Raw genomic sequence first — 16,138 nt, 5'->3', positions numbered from 1 at the left:
GAATTCTGTTGCCCAGCACTGGGTGTGATCTCTAACACCAAAGCCACAGGCACTCAATATAAGATACAAAATACGACCTTGTACCAAAATCACATGTGCTATGTAATGTGAATAGTGTTGTTCACTGTGAAAGAGTATAGCCATTGTTCTGTAAAAATATATCTTTTTAAATATTTCACTCCCTTTTTTTCCTCCAGCAGCTGCAAATGTTTCAAGCATCCCTCCTCCGCCCCACATGCTATCTCAGATAAGGCAGCAAAAAAAACGCACACGCGATGAAATGTTCTCTGAGCTCATGCAGTCGTCCGGCACTAACAGAGCTGTGTGGAGGGACACAATAGCAGAGTACAGGAAAGCGGCCGATGAACGGTGGCGGCAGGAAGATCAGAGGAGGCATAATGCAACACTGGGGCTACTATGGGATCAAACGGACATGCTCTGGCGTCGGGTGGAGTTTCATGAACGGCAGCAGGATCATAGACTGCTGCTGCAGCCCCTGTTTAACCGCCCTCCCTCCTCCGCAAGTTGCATAGCCTCCCCACCGAGACACCCAAGAACGCGGGGTGGGAGGCTCCAGGCACCCAACCACTCCACCCCAGTGGACAGCCCAAGCTACAGAAGGCTGTCATTCAACAAGTTTTGAAGTGGCCTTTTCCTTCCCTCCTCCCACACCCCACCCAGGCTACCTTGTGAGTTATCTCCCTATTTTTATAATCAATTAATAAAGAATACACGTTTTTTCAACGATAGTGACTTTATTTCCTTTGCAAGCAAGCTGTGATCGAAGGGTGGGGGGTTGCTTAAAGGGAATTTAGAGGCAGCCAAGGGGGCGGGTTTTCATCAAGGAGAAACAAACAGAAGTGTCACACAGTACCCTGGCCAGTCATGAAACTGGTTTTCAAAAAGCTTCTCTGATGTGCAGCACTTCCTGCTGTGCTCTTCTAACTGCTCTGCTGTCTGGCTGTGTGCATTCAGCGGCCAGGCAATTTGCCTCAACCTCCCACCCCGCCATAAACGTCTCCCCCTTACTCTCACAGAAATTGTGGAACACACAGCAAGCAGCAATAACAATGGGCATACTGGTTTCGCTGAGGTCTGAGCAAGTCAGTAAACTGCGCCAGTGACCCTTTAAACGTCCAAATGCACACTACCACCATTCTGCACTTGCTCAGCCTATACTTGAACAGCTCCTTACTATTGTCCAGGGTGCCTGTGTACGGCTTCATGAGCCAGGACATTAAGGGGTAGGCTGTCCCCAAGGATAACTATAGCATTTCAACATCCTCAACAGTTATTTTCTGGTCTGGGAAGCAAATCCCTTCCTGCAGCCATTTAAACAGACCAGAGTTCCTGAAGACGCGAGTATCATGAACCTTTCCCGGCCATCCCACGTTGATGCTGGTGAAACGTCCCTGGTGATCCACGAGTGCTTGCAGCACCACTGAAAAGTACCCCTTGCGGTTTATGTACTGGCTGCCCTGGTGGTCCGGTCCCAATATAGGGATATGGGTTCCGTCTATAGCCCCACCACAGTTAGGGAATCCTATTGCAGCAAAGCCATCCACTATGACCTGCACATTTCCCAGAGTCACTATCTTTGATATCAGCAGCTCAATGATTGCGTTGGCTACTTTGCATCACAGCAACCCCCACAATAGAATTGCCCACTCCAAATTGATTCCTGACTGACTGGTAGCTGTCTGGCATTGCAAGCTTCCACAGGGCTATTGCCACTCCCTTGTGAACTGTGAGGGCTGCTCTCTTCTTGGTATTCTTGCGCTTCAGGGCAGGGGAAAGCAAGTCAAAGTTCCATGAAAGTGCCCTTACGCATGCGAAAGTTTCAGAGCCACTGGGAATCACCCCAAACCTGTAACACTATGCGGTCCCACCAGTCTGTGCTTGTTTCCCGGGCCCAGAATTGGCGTTCCACGGCACGAGCCTGCCCCAGTAACATCGTGATCTCCAAATTGCTAGGTACTGCAGTTTTAGAGAAATCTGTGTTCATGTCCTCATCACCATGCTGCCATCACCTCCTCGCCTGGTTTTTCAGGTGCTGGTTCTGCATAAACTGCACGATAATGCGCGAGGTGTTTACAATGGTCATAACTGCTGCGGTGAGCTGAACAGGCTCCATGCTTGCCGTGCTATGGCGTCTGCTCAGGCAATCCAGGGAAAGGGGCGCGAAATGATTGTCTGCCATTGCTTTCACAGAGGGAGGGAGGGAGGGTTGACTGACGACATTTACCCATAACCACCCACAACAAATTTTTGGCCCCATCAGGCATTGGGCGCTCAGCCCAGAATTCCAATGGGCAGCGGAGACTGTGGGAACTGTGGGTGCATCACCAGTGCACCGTTTGGAATGTCGACGCTTGCCACGGTACTGTGGACGCACACTGCAAAATTAATGTGCTTAGTGTGGACGCATGCTCTCGACTTTTTACAATCTGTTCCCAAAAATCAACTTCTGTAAAATCCGAGTACTTTCGTAGTGTAGACATGGCCTTACTTTGAGTATGTTCCTTTCGAAACAAGGTTGAAGTACCTTGACCTGGCAGCATGAGGTACACTGCCCATGTTGTAGGGGTCAAACTCCAGAGCTGTCTGCCTCACACTTTATTTTTAACTAACCATACAAAAAACCTCTAAGGAATTCCAGAACGATGCTAGTGTTTTTCAGACCTGGAGTGGAAAAGTGAAAGCTCATTTTCAGAGATTGATTTATAAGAACAGTAGTTAATTCTGCTGCCAAATTGGAATCCATTTGAAAAATGTCTGAGGCACTACTCAAATTATTTGAAAAAGAAATACACCGGACCCTCGCTAGAACGCATGTCTATATAGCACAAATTCACATAAAACGCGGTCGCGGCCATGGATCCCAAATTTAATTACTTTAATTGCAATTCGTTATAACGCGGTACTGCGCATGGATCCCAAATCCTGCATTCTAGAGAGGGTCCGGTGTAACTGTTTTAATATTTACTACTTGTTAGGTTCATTTATGGAGACACTCAGACAAATCTAGAAGATACAAGGAAATATAGATTTCCCTGGCATTTCCCTTCTGGTCATCTTAGAGAGAACAAGAAACATAAATAAGGAATGCTGGTTTTAGACAATGGAGGTGTTACTTACCCTATCATTTTAGCCAACAACATTCCATTTTGTAGACACCTAAATAATTCCACTACTCAAACACCACCTATATTATGAACAGCCACATTTGATATATTTATTTATATTTATATATATTTAAGTAGGGTACAGTAGCCCATTCAAACTGAAGGACTCACATCTGACATGCTCCTTACATCAGATATGACAGGAAGCAAAATTTCCAGATTGTCCCCTCATTACAACATCCCAAAGATGATGTTCTGCCACCTACTTCATTAGCACACAGAGTCAGTTTTTCTTTAACAAAAAAAAAAAATATATATATATATATAAATAACATTGGCATTCCATCAATAAGGTATTGATACCTTTAGCTTTGCTGTCCACCTCGTCTCCTGGCAAACCCAACCTTTTCTTCCCAAAATTGGGTCCCAGTGGTTTTAAGGTTGCCCTCTGTGATTTCTCACTCCGCTTGCTAGCAAACAGCATGGATGAGGACAATGATTCTGATGATGAAGGGACTGTATACTCTGCCAGTGTGTCAATGCTGCTTCCTGTTAGCCAGTTAAAAGAGTTTCTCCCACCTGTAAAAAGCAGAAATATGAAATATCAGTTTGTGACTTCATTTAAGTCAAAACATGCACAAAATTGCCTTCCAAACAAGGGCACAATTCCCATATTTATAGTCCAATTATGGGGGGAAATCAGCATTCACATCTTGGTCCCCATCAGTACCCAGCCCAGGCAAGCTAATGATCCAACCAGTGGACCAAATTCAGTGATGAATCCTGGTCACTTGCCACCTGAGGCACATTGCTCATAAGCAAAGAAGAAGAGTCCAATTATTATCTAATGAATGCTGCATTTTTGCACGTAAATAGAACAACAGGAAGTAAAATGTTCTAAGTAAAAAGCTGGGAGGCCAATCTTTTTAATTGGACATGAGGCTTAAAAAAATAAGAACAATCAATGCAAACTAAGTGAATAGGGCTTCCTACTTTGGAACTGGAACAAATTAGTAACATACCGTATATACTCATTCATAAGCCGAATATTTTTAGTTAAAAATTGAAGCACCAGAGGAGGGGGTTGGCTTATGAACGGTATAGAAAGGGAGAGGTGGGACACAGCCCCTCCCCGCAACAGAGAGAGCAAGGAGAGGCAGCAGAGCCAGAAGGAAAGAGGCGGGGCCAGAGTCTCTCCACTTCTGGCCACGCTACTCTCCTCCCAGCCTCCAAAGGAGCTGCAGCTCCAGGGCTGGCAGGCTGCAGCCATGCCGCTCGGCCCCCCCAACCAGGGCAGGCTGTGGCCGCGCCACCCACTGGAGCACACTGTGGTTGTGCCACCCAGCCCAGCCCGCTGGAACATGCTGCGGCCACGCTGCCCCGTCTGGCCCTCCCCAGATAAGGTGGGAAGGGATGGGATAGGGAGAATGTGGGGGTCCTGGGCTGGGGGGTCACGTGGGGGGATGGTCACAGGGGTTACTCCCCTGACCCCCAGCTTCTCCCCCACAAAAAATTTCCCCACCAGTTGCTGTCCCGGCTCGTCAGGGTAAGCAGCTGGCATGCCGGGACACTGTGTACTTAATGTCTGGTTTCAGAGTAGCAGCCGTGTTAGTCTGTATTCGCAAAAAGAAAAGGAGTACTAGTGGCACCTTAGAGACTAACACATTTATTTTGTTAGTCTCTAAGGTGCCACTAGTACTCCTTTTCTTTTCGTTTACTTAGGTTTACCTTTGTGCCTGCGGACACTCGAGGTAAACAAACCATCTCAGCCTGCCAGCGGCTTATCCTGATGGTCTGGGAGCCAAAGTTTGATGCCCCCTGAATTATAGGGTTGGCTTATGAATGGATCATACATTTTTTTCCATTTTTACTTATCCATCTTGGGGCGGGGGGGGGCGGGGCGTATAAACGAACCAGCTTATGATCGAGTATATACAGTACTTCAATTTACAGCTGACCAGAGTGTTTAGATGTTTTCATAAAAATGATACACAAATGATACACATTTACTTATACCTTTGCTTTTTAAAAAAAGCATACACAAAAGGAATAAGGAAAGTAGAATTGTTGCTTTGGGGAACAGGAGAGCTCCAGAACATGCTGATCTATACTTACTGATATTCTGTGTAGGTGTGAATTCATACTGCTGTTGGGTAGCCCTCACTTGACCACCTAGTGACCCCGGAGTTGAAAGGGATCCTTCTTGTGACCGATTCCTCTTGGCACTTTGGGAAGCTTGAGTCTCCACAAACATTGGTGTGAGAACAGTACTTCGGTAACGCCAGTTAGAATCAATAGTGAAGTCCTATACATACAAAAAGGTCTTAATAAGAGCACAGGGAACTGAAACTTTTTTCAACCATTGAGATAAAATGGCTAGTATGTAATACATCACTTTAAATTCAGTACTGACTGGTCTCCTTAACATACAGAACCATATGACAACTGTTCATATTTCAGTAACATTGCATGATCCTGGTTCAAATACAAAGCAGTCATTTAGTATCAATTCTGCTATTCTGCTGTAACAACACTAGAACCCCCAATTTGATTCTTTATTTATTCAGTTATCTTTCCAAGCTATAGGTGCCCTTTTTATTTATTTAATTAGCACATAACACATAATCTAACAAAAGGATCTCTGACAATTAGCATACATCATATATAATTACCACTTGAGTTATAAGTAAGTTCTTACCTTCACTTTTTTAAAATAAAAGTTCACGTTAAAAATATGAAGTTATCCTCCCAAAATAAATATCAAACTCCTAAGAACTTGAATAACCCATGACTGCCTCAGCTGTTACTGATGTAGAACACAGCACACGTTCAGTCTCCTTCATTACTTCAGCTCTATTTAACTTCTACAAAGGTAACTGCTACATTGATAACTGGACACTGCTGCATAGTTCTATAGCATTACACAAATATTACAATTCACCTGAAATCTGCATTCAGAAAGTGGATGCTCAAACATTTTTCTGGAATAATCTGGACTCTTGCTGGTCATTTCAAGCAGAAAATTTGTCACTAAACTCAAATATTGGGTTTCTATCTTGGTAGAGTACAAGGAATTTAACAAAGCCAACATACGATCGAGGGTATTTGTAGGTAACCTAGTTTCATCACTCCAAAAATTTCTAACGATCAATCTGTAAAGAGAGGAAAAACATACTTGGACAACTATAAATGGAACACTATAGCCTTACGCAATGCTTGACTCAAAAAACTTCCTTTTTTTTTTTTAAAACTAGTGAATAGCAAAAAATATATAAGGAGGATTAGGACTATATTACCCCACTAATTTCTTTACCCCAACGATTCCACACTGGTGTATGTTAATCATCTCATTTCCCACTCTTCACCCCCAATCTGTATTTCATCTAAATGATATTAAAAACTTTAGTAAGGTCACAAGGATTTTTATACTTCATAAATTGGAATTTTACTTATGATTATGAAATCATGTCCATGCAAACAAAAGAAATTGTGGGCACAGGTATATAAAACACACCTTTTTTCCTATTGTGCCGCATTATAAAAGTTAATGATGATACTATCTTCCAAAACTGGACCTAATTTCTTACGTCTTTATAGATCAAAAGTTTAGGTGCTGGCATAGGGACTGTGTTATATTAACATAGGATTAAGTCTAATATAAACTAAAGAGACTTACTGATTTGATTCTTCACATCTGAAGAAGTGAGCTGTAGCTCACGAAAGCTTATGCTCTAATAAATTGGTTAGTCTCTAAGGTGCCACAAGTCCTCCTTTTCTTTTTACTGATTTAGGACTCCCATTGACTTAATAGGCTTTAGAACAAGCCCTTAACATTTTTTCAAATTCTCACTATTTCAGCTAAATGTAGTGCAAGAGAATAGGATACAAACACTTCTTAAAATGTTAATCTTCTGTTAATTTTATACACTAGAACCCCGTTTATCCAACCCTCCCTTAACCAGCTCTCTGCATTTACCTAACAACCAGGACTCCAGGGCCAGAAGTAGGTGATCTCTCCTAGGGCCACTAGATGGTGCTGCAGCATCGTATTTTCCCATTGTCCAGTTTATCCAGAGTTTTGATTATCTAATCTGGCCCCGATCCCAATTAAACCGGACAAACAAACAGGGTTCTACTGTACTTTAAACAGTTTATAATATTGTCTTTACTTTCCAAATTGATCATTGTTAGTGACATTGAATCAGCAGGTAGGACCAGAAGCAGCCAAAGCTGGGACTGCTGCACTGGGGTTGGGATAAAATGTAGCCCAGGCAGAGCCATCTCTCCCCCAGCATGCCCTGGTCTCAGAAATGTGCAGTGGAGCCCCTGCCCAGTCTAGGGGCACTAGAACCCAGATGGTGCCTCCCTGCCTTTCCACCATGTGGCTTTGGGAGAGAACTGCAGAGAGAAGCCAGCCAGAGGCTCCACCTGGCAGGAGCAGAAGCAGTCAAAGCAGAGCATTCTAGTCAAAACTGTAGAATGTTCTCAAACTTTCTCTGCCCTGTACTGATTAGCTCAAGCCCTTTCTGTGCCCCTCCATCCTCACAGCCTCTTCACCTCAGCTTCACTCCATACCTGCCCATCTTACTCTCATCTCCCCTGCCCTGTCCCCCTCACCTCCCTTTCCTTTTCTTTCTACTACGAGTATCCCCTCCTAGCTAACCCCACACTCCACAAAAATAATTGTGGAACTAACACGACTTTTGCCACCATCACATGTGTTCTACCCCTTCCCCCACCTTGTGTCTCTCTTGTCTATTTAGACTGTAAGCTCTTCAGGGCAGGGACCATCTCCGACTTTGCGTTTGTACAGTTTGCATAATGGCGGCCTACGCTTGATTGGCCCTTAGGCACTACCATAATAAGCATGATTAATAGTAATATTGCCCTAGCCTCTTCATGAAATGTAACTGGAAACTTTGAAATAGGGAAAGCTATGTCTTCCAATTAAGAAGAAAAACAAGATAACCATCTCCAGAAACAAACATGAAATTTTTGAGCAAGGTGTCACTATTACGTTTACTGCTTAACATATCTTAATAGCCTAAAAACCCCTAAAAAAAAAAATCTGTTGTACAAAACAAAACAAAAACGCATTAAAGACTTAAGCATCTCAGCTGACCCATCACAATACTCGGTGTGCCGACTCACTGTAGTCCGGAGTTTTCATCCATCAGTCCCTGAAGTAGCATTTCTTTTGCTAGTTTGAACACTTCCTGAGATTCTTCCTCTGCTTGGCTTTCTGGGTCCCTGATATAAAATGAAAAGGAAAGAAAGTCTTATTGATTTCTCTCTCATGCAACTTGCAACAAAAGGAACAAACACGGGGAAAATAAAAATAATGGCAGTGCACTTGGCTCATACATGCTATGTCTTCACTGCCCCAAAACGATGATGGTTTGCTGTTTGTTTTAAAGAGAGATAACGCATGTTAGTAACCTCATGCAAACCCTCACAGAGACAAGGCTCTATACCAATGGTCCCCAAACTGTGGGCCCCCCCCTGGGGACACAGAGGAATGTCCGGGGGGATGCGGTGGGCCCAGGCCAGCCCCTGACTAAACAGTACATAGATAGAAGATAGAAAGGTTTAAGTGAGTTTTCCAAGCCTCAGGAAGGGAAGTAGAACTCAAAGGTTTCTGCTCCCAGTGCTGTGATAACACCATCACCTCACTTTTTACATAAGGAAAGTAACTATTCAGATCACTTTTATATAACTGCTCTTACCCAGTTGGAAGACACTACTTGAAACTGAATCCATACCTGTAGTTATCATAAATCCACATCAGGATGTCATACATGCGCTCCCGACATACTGGAGAAGGGTGAGAGATGAACCCTGTTACTCCAGGAAGAAGTTCTCTTAGTTCTAGTGGTTTCAGCTTAGGCAACATTTTGTATACGATATCCAAACACACCCTCTGCCTTTCATCATCTCTAAAGGAGATAAAAAGCAACTGCATTGGTTTCATTATTCTATTTACAGTTACACATACAGCTGAACATTAAAGTAATATTTAGCAATTTCATATTGCATAAAAATGTTTTTAGTTACTATTTTTGTGTTTACCTGAAAAAAAAAAAAAAAATCTGTCGAACCAAACTAAATACACATTAAGGGTGAAATCCTGACCCCACTGAAGTTAATGGGAGTTTTGCCACTGATCTCAGTAGGGCCAGGATTTCACCATATGGCTAAGGAAAAAAGCTGCAGCAAGCATACTTTTCAACTTGAATAAGAGAAGTAGAAAAAACCTGCCAGATTTTCTAATCTACATTTGCTCAAAGAAGAGAACAAGGCTCTCAAGAAAAAAAACTGGAAATGTAAACGCACGTGGAATGTAAAACTTGCATCACTACTAGAAAAAGATAACACTGCAAAATTCAGACTATGTTCCCAGGTTGCCAAGATGATCATGCACTGGTCATGTGCCCACTTACCTGTGACTCATGACTTGGATGAAATCTTTACTCTTTAATTGTAAGTAGAGATCAGTTATTTCCTCTGCACGGTACATCACCACCTCCAGACAGTATGTTTTCAGAACACCATGAAGTTTTGGTATCAAGAAGAATACTGCATTCATAAACCTTTACATGATAAGGAGCCCACAAAGCAAAAAATAAGAAGTTATATTCTATTACAGTGGTGCCCAAACTTTTCCTGTTGTGTCCCCCATTACAAGTAATGGGATCTGTCCACACACCTCTCCATTACTGCACACTTGGCTCAGCAGAGGAGCCTGGGCTGAAGGTGGAACTGGGGACTGAACTGGGTATGGGGGAGGAAAGAGAATGAGGGCAGAGCTGCAGCTGGAGTGGAGTTGTAGCTGGGAGCAGAACTGGTCTGGGCGGTGGTTTCTCCCTGCCCTCCATGGAGTCTGGTGCAGGCCCTGCCCTGAACGTTCTTCTGCACCCCTCTAGGGGGGTGAGCCCCACACTTTGGGGACCACTGTTCTATTAGATAATGATTTTTCTATATACAGGGTATCATATCTCACTATACCTGTCAGCAAGAGGTGGAAAGTTCTTTGCTACTTTATTTAAGCACACAATAAACTTGTCCTCTTTGGTGCTTTGATGTTGTTTTAACTGTTTTATGACACAGTCATAAACTGGACCCTCAAATATCTGAAAGATCAGAAACATTTTATCATTAAACAAATGCCAACACCAGAAACTCAGGAACACTCAAATTATGTAACAGTACTATTACACGGGGGATATTTTTAGTTACAGTGAAACTTCTCTGGCTTAATCTTGACATTTATGACAATTCACAGCAGTAGTACAACATGCCTGGATGAAATACAACTTGTCTGCTTTAACAGAGCTGCTGTCTAACAATTCATAAGTTTCTATTAACTGTGCAGAGACCAACAGCTTAAATACAGAAAGAAAAAAATCACACGATATTCCTATTTCAAACACTAAATAATTCCTGATGGTGTGTGGCAGGTTTCCAGTAAAATACTATACAATAATACTATAAAAAGCCATTTTCTATTAAATTAACTTTATCTGCAAAGAAATACAAGGTACACACAGAATATTAACCACCACACCTGCTTACTCATTCAAAATGACAGATTTTTTTTTTTAAAGGAAAGGAGGAATGGATAAGACTGAAAATGAGAAGAGTGCAAGGGTTCAACAATATTCATCATGCACCCTAGAGAATGAGAAAGGATGAACAAAATGGAATGTATTGGACAGGGAAGACAGCTACATACCCGCTTTACAGGAGTGCCACAATTACAGTCCAAGAGCAGCAGCTGAGAAAGCACTTTCATTCTAAGTCCCTATTTTCAGGTTCCTAGAAATCTTCTATCAAATAGAGCCCTGAGAATTCTTAACTTTAACATTTTATTCACTTTCCCTCATATTTGAAAAATTTCTATTTGTCAGTCCCACTGGCAGAAAAGAGGTGAACACAACTTCCCCAGATCCATTCACTGCCACGGTCAAGACAAAAGGTTCATAAGAATTGAGGCAAAGTGCGCCCCGCCTGTGCTAATCTCGTCTTGAATTCTGATTCTCCTGTGATAGCATCTTCTGCTATTGCCGAACTTCTGGGGAGGCCTTATTAAATTTAACGTTCTCTCATTTTGAAGCTAGAATTGGGTATTCAGTTTAGACTTATAGATATAACAGTCTTTAATACAATAATGATAAAAGACACAATGTAACACACTCACATTTTCCCTCTCAGCCATGTATCGAAGAATAAGTCCCAGCACTTCTGCTGCAGCTGCATAAACTTCCTTATATCTTATTAAGGACATGTTATTGGCCAAAGCCTGAAAGTACCTAACATACAAAGGAAATCAGCTGTGGTCCATTCACCCTAGTATTTGATGTTCCATGAAAATCAGACATTTAAGAAACTCTAACAATATTCTTTGCCGCTCTCCATTTCATGCATCCACACTCAGAGTCTTAACTGCAGTCTTTGTGGTGCTATTACACTAACACCCCATATCCATGAAGGTTTCAGATGGTAACAACACTTCCCCTTTGAATTTTTGGGTACAATGGGATCTGGAGTGCCACAAATACCTGTTTCGCCACTCTTGACTCCACTGGGTGCCAAAGAGCTCAACAACTGTAAAAGCAGGAGTCAGAATAGTGCCCAGTGCAGATACATCTACGCTCCCGCCAATTCACCTCCTGAAGAAAGGAACAGCTGCGGAGTTAGCTGGAGCAACTTGCTCAACTTAGGAGTTTAGGGGTGGTGGTGGGGCCAGAGAGACAAGAAGCTCCAAGAGGTGAGCATTCCAAATCCCACCCTCCATGCTGCCAACATCCTTCTTGGTCAGCTTATTGTAAGGTTTATAATAAAAAATTAACTCCCCAAATAGACATGCTTCTCACCTCACGCTGTCTATTTCACACTTTGGGTCATAGGGAGACAAGTTGTTAGCAAGAACAATACCTAACAACTGAATTCCCACTGAGTTGTCCTTTGTATTAGGATCTCCACCAGAAAATTGTTCGAATATTAACCTGCAGCACAAGGATGTACAAAAAAATATATATATATGTATATATATGCATGTGACAGAGTACATGCTAAAGACAGTACAAATCTGGTGAAAGTGACCGTGGCTACATGAACAAAACTTTATTGGGAATGCATATAGTATAAAATATTTGCAAATTCCCAGAAATTATCCCCCCCACAAAACTTTCATCCTTTGATTTCTGTGTTCTATCCTCAATGACTGAACATCACCAGCTGCTAACTCAATGGTGCAATAACAGACAAAAAAATCCTCTCAGTAGTTTCTCCTGCCTTCTGCTCTCTCACTGCTTACAGCTCATTGTAATTCTTATCTATCCAGGATTCTTAGCAGCATGAGTTGTGTGTGTTGCTGCCTCTGCAATTTTGGTGTCAACAACAGACAGAAATGTAGGTGAATTTACCACAAAGGGAGAGAGCAGCTGGCTAAAGCAATAAGAGGATTTGTTTTTAAAAAATAGTTGGTTGGTCAAAAAGCCACTAAAATCCATGTACAATCCTGGATTGAGCGACTGTTAGCAGGAAGCATTACCACTTGAAGACTTACGGATGCCTCACTACTGACTGTGAAAGAACCAGATCCTCAGACCACCTGCAAGTTGTTTGTGTTACAGGTTGAAAACCACCGGGCTAACCCTTTCACCTCTGCAGAGCTCAGTTCACATTTTCCCTACATTCTTTTTATACTGAGAAATATTACCTGTACGGTATGGAGAGACAATCCTTCCAGCACTCCACAACTGTCTTTATAATTTCCAAGTTGTGTCGGAACACTGCTCTTTTCTGGTGAAATACATTCTTCATCAAGAATTCAAGTAATCTGTTAGCCAGTATCTCATCTTTAATATTCCCCTAACATGAAACAAAAAGCAACATGGTAATTCTATATAAAACAATATTTTTGTTCATAATCTGAATGCATAGAACGTTTTCACTCTCCACTGGTTTAATGTTTAAAATATAACTCTGAATTCTCAAGTTAGCTAACACAATGTTGACTATGAGTTTGCAATAAGTGTACCGAAGGAAAAGGCATGTTCAGCAGTCTAAGTTTGTAGGGAAGTCAAGCTCAGAATTCACCAGAACTTTGTTAGCTTTACGTAGGAGAGCCCTGGCAACTTGTTATGAAAACAGGTGAAAGTCCATACTTTGAACTATAGCAGTTGGGCCAAGTAATCCACCATCAGTGCAGTATCCCTCATACAACTAATGAAACTGTTCCATGCAAATTAGCTGCAGAGTAATGGTGGTGATGTATGATATCACAATGGTCTAGGACTATTAGCATGGAAAAGATACCATCCAATTTTTATATTCTCAGTGTAACAGATCCCTGAATCCCAGTGATGATTGAATGTGGTGATATTCTGAATAAAAAGTGCTCTGAATCATGCTAGAGACTGTTTCCATTGCTTCACACGGACTCAAAAGACATTCTAGCCCTCACAGTGATACAGAGTAACTATCCTGGCATCTTATTACAACTGGCAAACTGAGCGTCCAAAAGGCACTAGTAAGTTATACCAGTACTGATAAGTCTTTTGGGGAAGGGAAGTATGAAGGTGGCACTAACTTTTACCATCAGTCTAAAAAATATTACAAAATGACATGACAGGGCGTAGATTTTTGAGTTCATTAATGTATTTCTCAGGTATGTTGTGAACTTGTGCATTCTACCACTTGACGTGTCCATTAGTGGACCAATAAGAAAGAACCTGGAGGATCACAGGCTCAATAAGTTACTTACAGTGTTGCCAGAGAGATTGATTTAATTAATGAACTAAACTTGCTTCTTATTAAGATGATCTAGTTATTTACAGTGGTTAATGATTAAAGCAGCACTGAGGAAAGATCGATAAAATAATATCATCCCATTAAAATAGGGAAAAAACAAATTAAAAATTCCTTAGACAAGCTAGATGTCTTCAAGTCATCAGGGTCTGATGAAATGCATCCTAGAATACTCAAGGACCTGACTGAGGAGATATCTGAGCCACTAGCAATTATCTTCAAAAAGTCATGGAAGATGGGATCGATTCCAAAGGACTGGAAAAGGGCAAATATAGTGCCAATCTATAAAAAGGGGAATAAGGACAACCTGGGGAATTACAGACCAGTCATCCTAATGTTGCCGGCACTCAGTGCCAGAGGCGAGCAACAGCGGTGGGGGTTGCTACCCGGTGTGCTTCACCCAATAATTACAACGGGGTGGAGAAGCAGAAAAGTTTATTTGAAGCTTCAAAAAGGTACAGGGAGATTAGAATCTCAAATCCTGTACACAGAGCAGGAAGTTACACAGAATTTTATACATTCTTTTTTTTAGCATATTTATTTAATAGCAAGCTGCCTTAAGTATTTATATAGCCAGCCAATCCAGTTACCAGCTAGTTCCCTTGTTTTTTGTATTATTTGTTAAACTATACATAAAGCTGCTTTATTTAGCATTGTTTTTTTATATTTGCCCTGTTTGGCCTTGTTTAGTTTTAGGCAGTCTGACTCTGCAACATATTGTTGCAGATTCTCAGCATAACTGCTGCGAGTATCTCCAGGCGGGGCCCAAGGACACTTGGGCCTAGTGCGCATAACTGCTGCGAGTGCCTCCAGGGCGGGGGGGGGAGGGAGGTTGAGGGGGGGAAGGGGGCCAAGGACACTTGGGCCTAGTGCGAGGGGGCTTCATCGACACTCGTGGTCTTCCATTCCCTCGAGTTATCTAGTGGCCATGCCCCAGTGTCCCCAACACTAACTTCAGTATCCGGAAAGATAATGGAGCAAATAATTAAGCAATCAATTTGCAAACACCTAGAAGATAAGGTGATAAGTAACTGTCAGCATGGATTTGTCAAGAACAAATCACGTCAAACCAACCTAATAGCTTTTTTTGAAAGGGTAACAAGCCTTGAGGATGGGGGGAAGCAATAGATGCGGCATATCTTAACTTTAGCAAGGCTTTTGATACGGTCTTGCATGACCTTCTCATAAACAAACTAGGGAAATACAACCTAGATTGAGCTACTATAAGATGGGTGCATAAAACCGGTTGGAAAACCATTCCCAGAGAGTAATCATCAGTGGTTCACAGTCAAGCTGGAAGGGCATATCAAGTGGGGTCTCGCAGGGTTCAGTTCTGTTCAATATCTTCATTAACTATTTTGATAATGGCATAGAGAGTATACTTATAAACTTTGCAGATGATACCAAGCTGGGAGGGGTTGCAAGAGCTTTGAAGCATAGGATTAAAATTCAAAATGATCTGGCCAAACTGGAGAAACTGTCTGAAGTAAATAAGATGACATTCAATAAGGACAAATGCAAAATACTCCACTTAGGAAGGAACAATCAGTTGCACACATACAAAATGGGAAATGACTACCTGAGGAGAAGTACTATGGACAGGGATCTGGGGATCATAGTGGATTACAAGCTAAATAAGAGTCAACAGTGTAACAAAAAAAAGTTGCAAAAACAACTGTTGCAAAAAAAGCAAACATCATTCTGGGATGTATTAGCAGGAATGTTGTAAGCAAGACATGAGAAGTAATTCTTTTGCTCTACTCTGTGCTGATTAGGCCTCAGTTGGAGTATTGTGTCCAGTTCTGGATGACACATTTTGGGAAAGATGTGGATGAAATGGAAAAAGTCCAGAGAAGAGCAACAAAAATTATTAAAGGTCTAGAAAACATGACCTATGAGAGGAGATTGAAAAAAAATTGGGTTTGCTTAGTCTCAAGAAGAGAAAACTGAGGGTGGACACAATAACCGTTTTCAAGTATATAAAAGGTTGTTTTAAGCAGGAGGAAGAAAAATTGTTCTCATTAGCCTTTAAGGATAGGACAAGAAGCAATGGGCTTAAATTGCAGCAAGGGTAGTTTAGGTAGGACATTAGGAAAAACTTCCTAACTTTCAAGGTAGGTAAGCACTGAAATAAATTGCCTAGCGAGGTTGTGGAATCTCCATCATTGGAGATTTTTAAGAGGTTAGACGAACACCTTTCA

At 41.9% G+C, this 16,138-nt stretch overlaps 1 protein-coding gene across 1 annotated transcript in view; it reads right to left on the bottom strand.

The window, feature by feature from the left end:
- Positions 1 to 16,138, bottom strand: part of PRKDC (protein kinase, DNA-activated, catalytic subunit) — a 154,504-nt gene that overhangs the window by 52,959 nt on the left and 85,407 nt on the right. The window contains exons 50-59 of the mRNA XM_073331241.2: positions 12,847 to 12,998; positions 11,999 to 12,130; positions 11,323 to 11,434; positions 10,131 to 10,255; positions 9,566 to 9,715; positions 8,888 to 9,061; positions 8,277 to 8,375; positions 6,067 to 6,277; positions 5,241 to 5,430; positions 3,489 to 3,704 (exon numbers count right to left, since the gene is read on the bottom strand). Of these exons, the coding sequence (XP_073187342.2) occupies positions 3,489 to 3,704; positions 5,241 to 5,430; positions 6,067 to 6,277; positions 8,277 to 8,375; positions 8,888 to 9,061; positions 9,566 to 9,715; positions 10,131 to 10,255; positions 11,323 to 11,434; positions 11,999 to 12,130; positions 12,847 to 12,998 (1,561 nt within the window). The remainder of the gene's footprint in view (positions 1 to 3,488; positions 3,705 to 5,240; positions 5,431 to 6,066; positions 6,278 to 8,276; positions 8,376 to 8,887; positions 9,062 to 9,565; positions 9,716 to 10,130; positions 10,256 to 11,322; positions 11,435 to 11,998; positions 12,131 to 12,846; positions 12,999 to 16,138) is intronic.

Source organism: Lepidochelys kempii, chromosome 2 (assembly GCF_965140285.1).
Source record: "Lepidochelys kempii isolate rLepKem1 chromosome 2, rLepKem1.hap1, whole genome shotgun sequence".
Lineage (NCBI taxonomy): Eukaryota > Metazoa > Chordata > Testudines > Cheloniidae > Lepidochelys > Lepidochelys kempii.
Note: the sequence above shows the minus strand (reverse complement) of the source record. Positions and strands in the feature narration are given on the sequence as shown.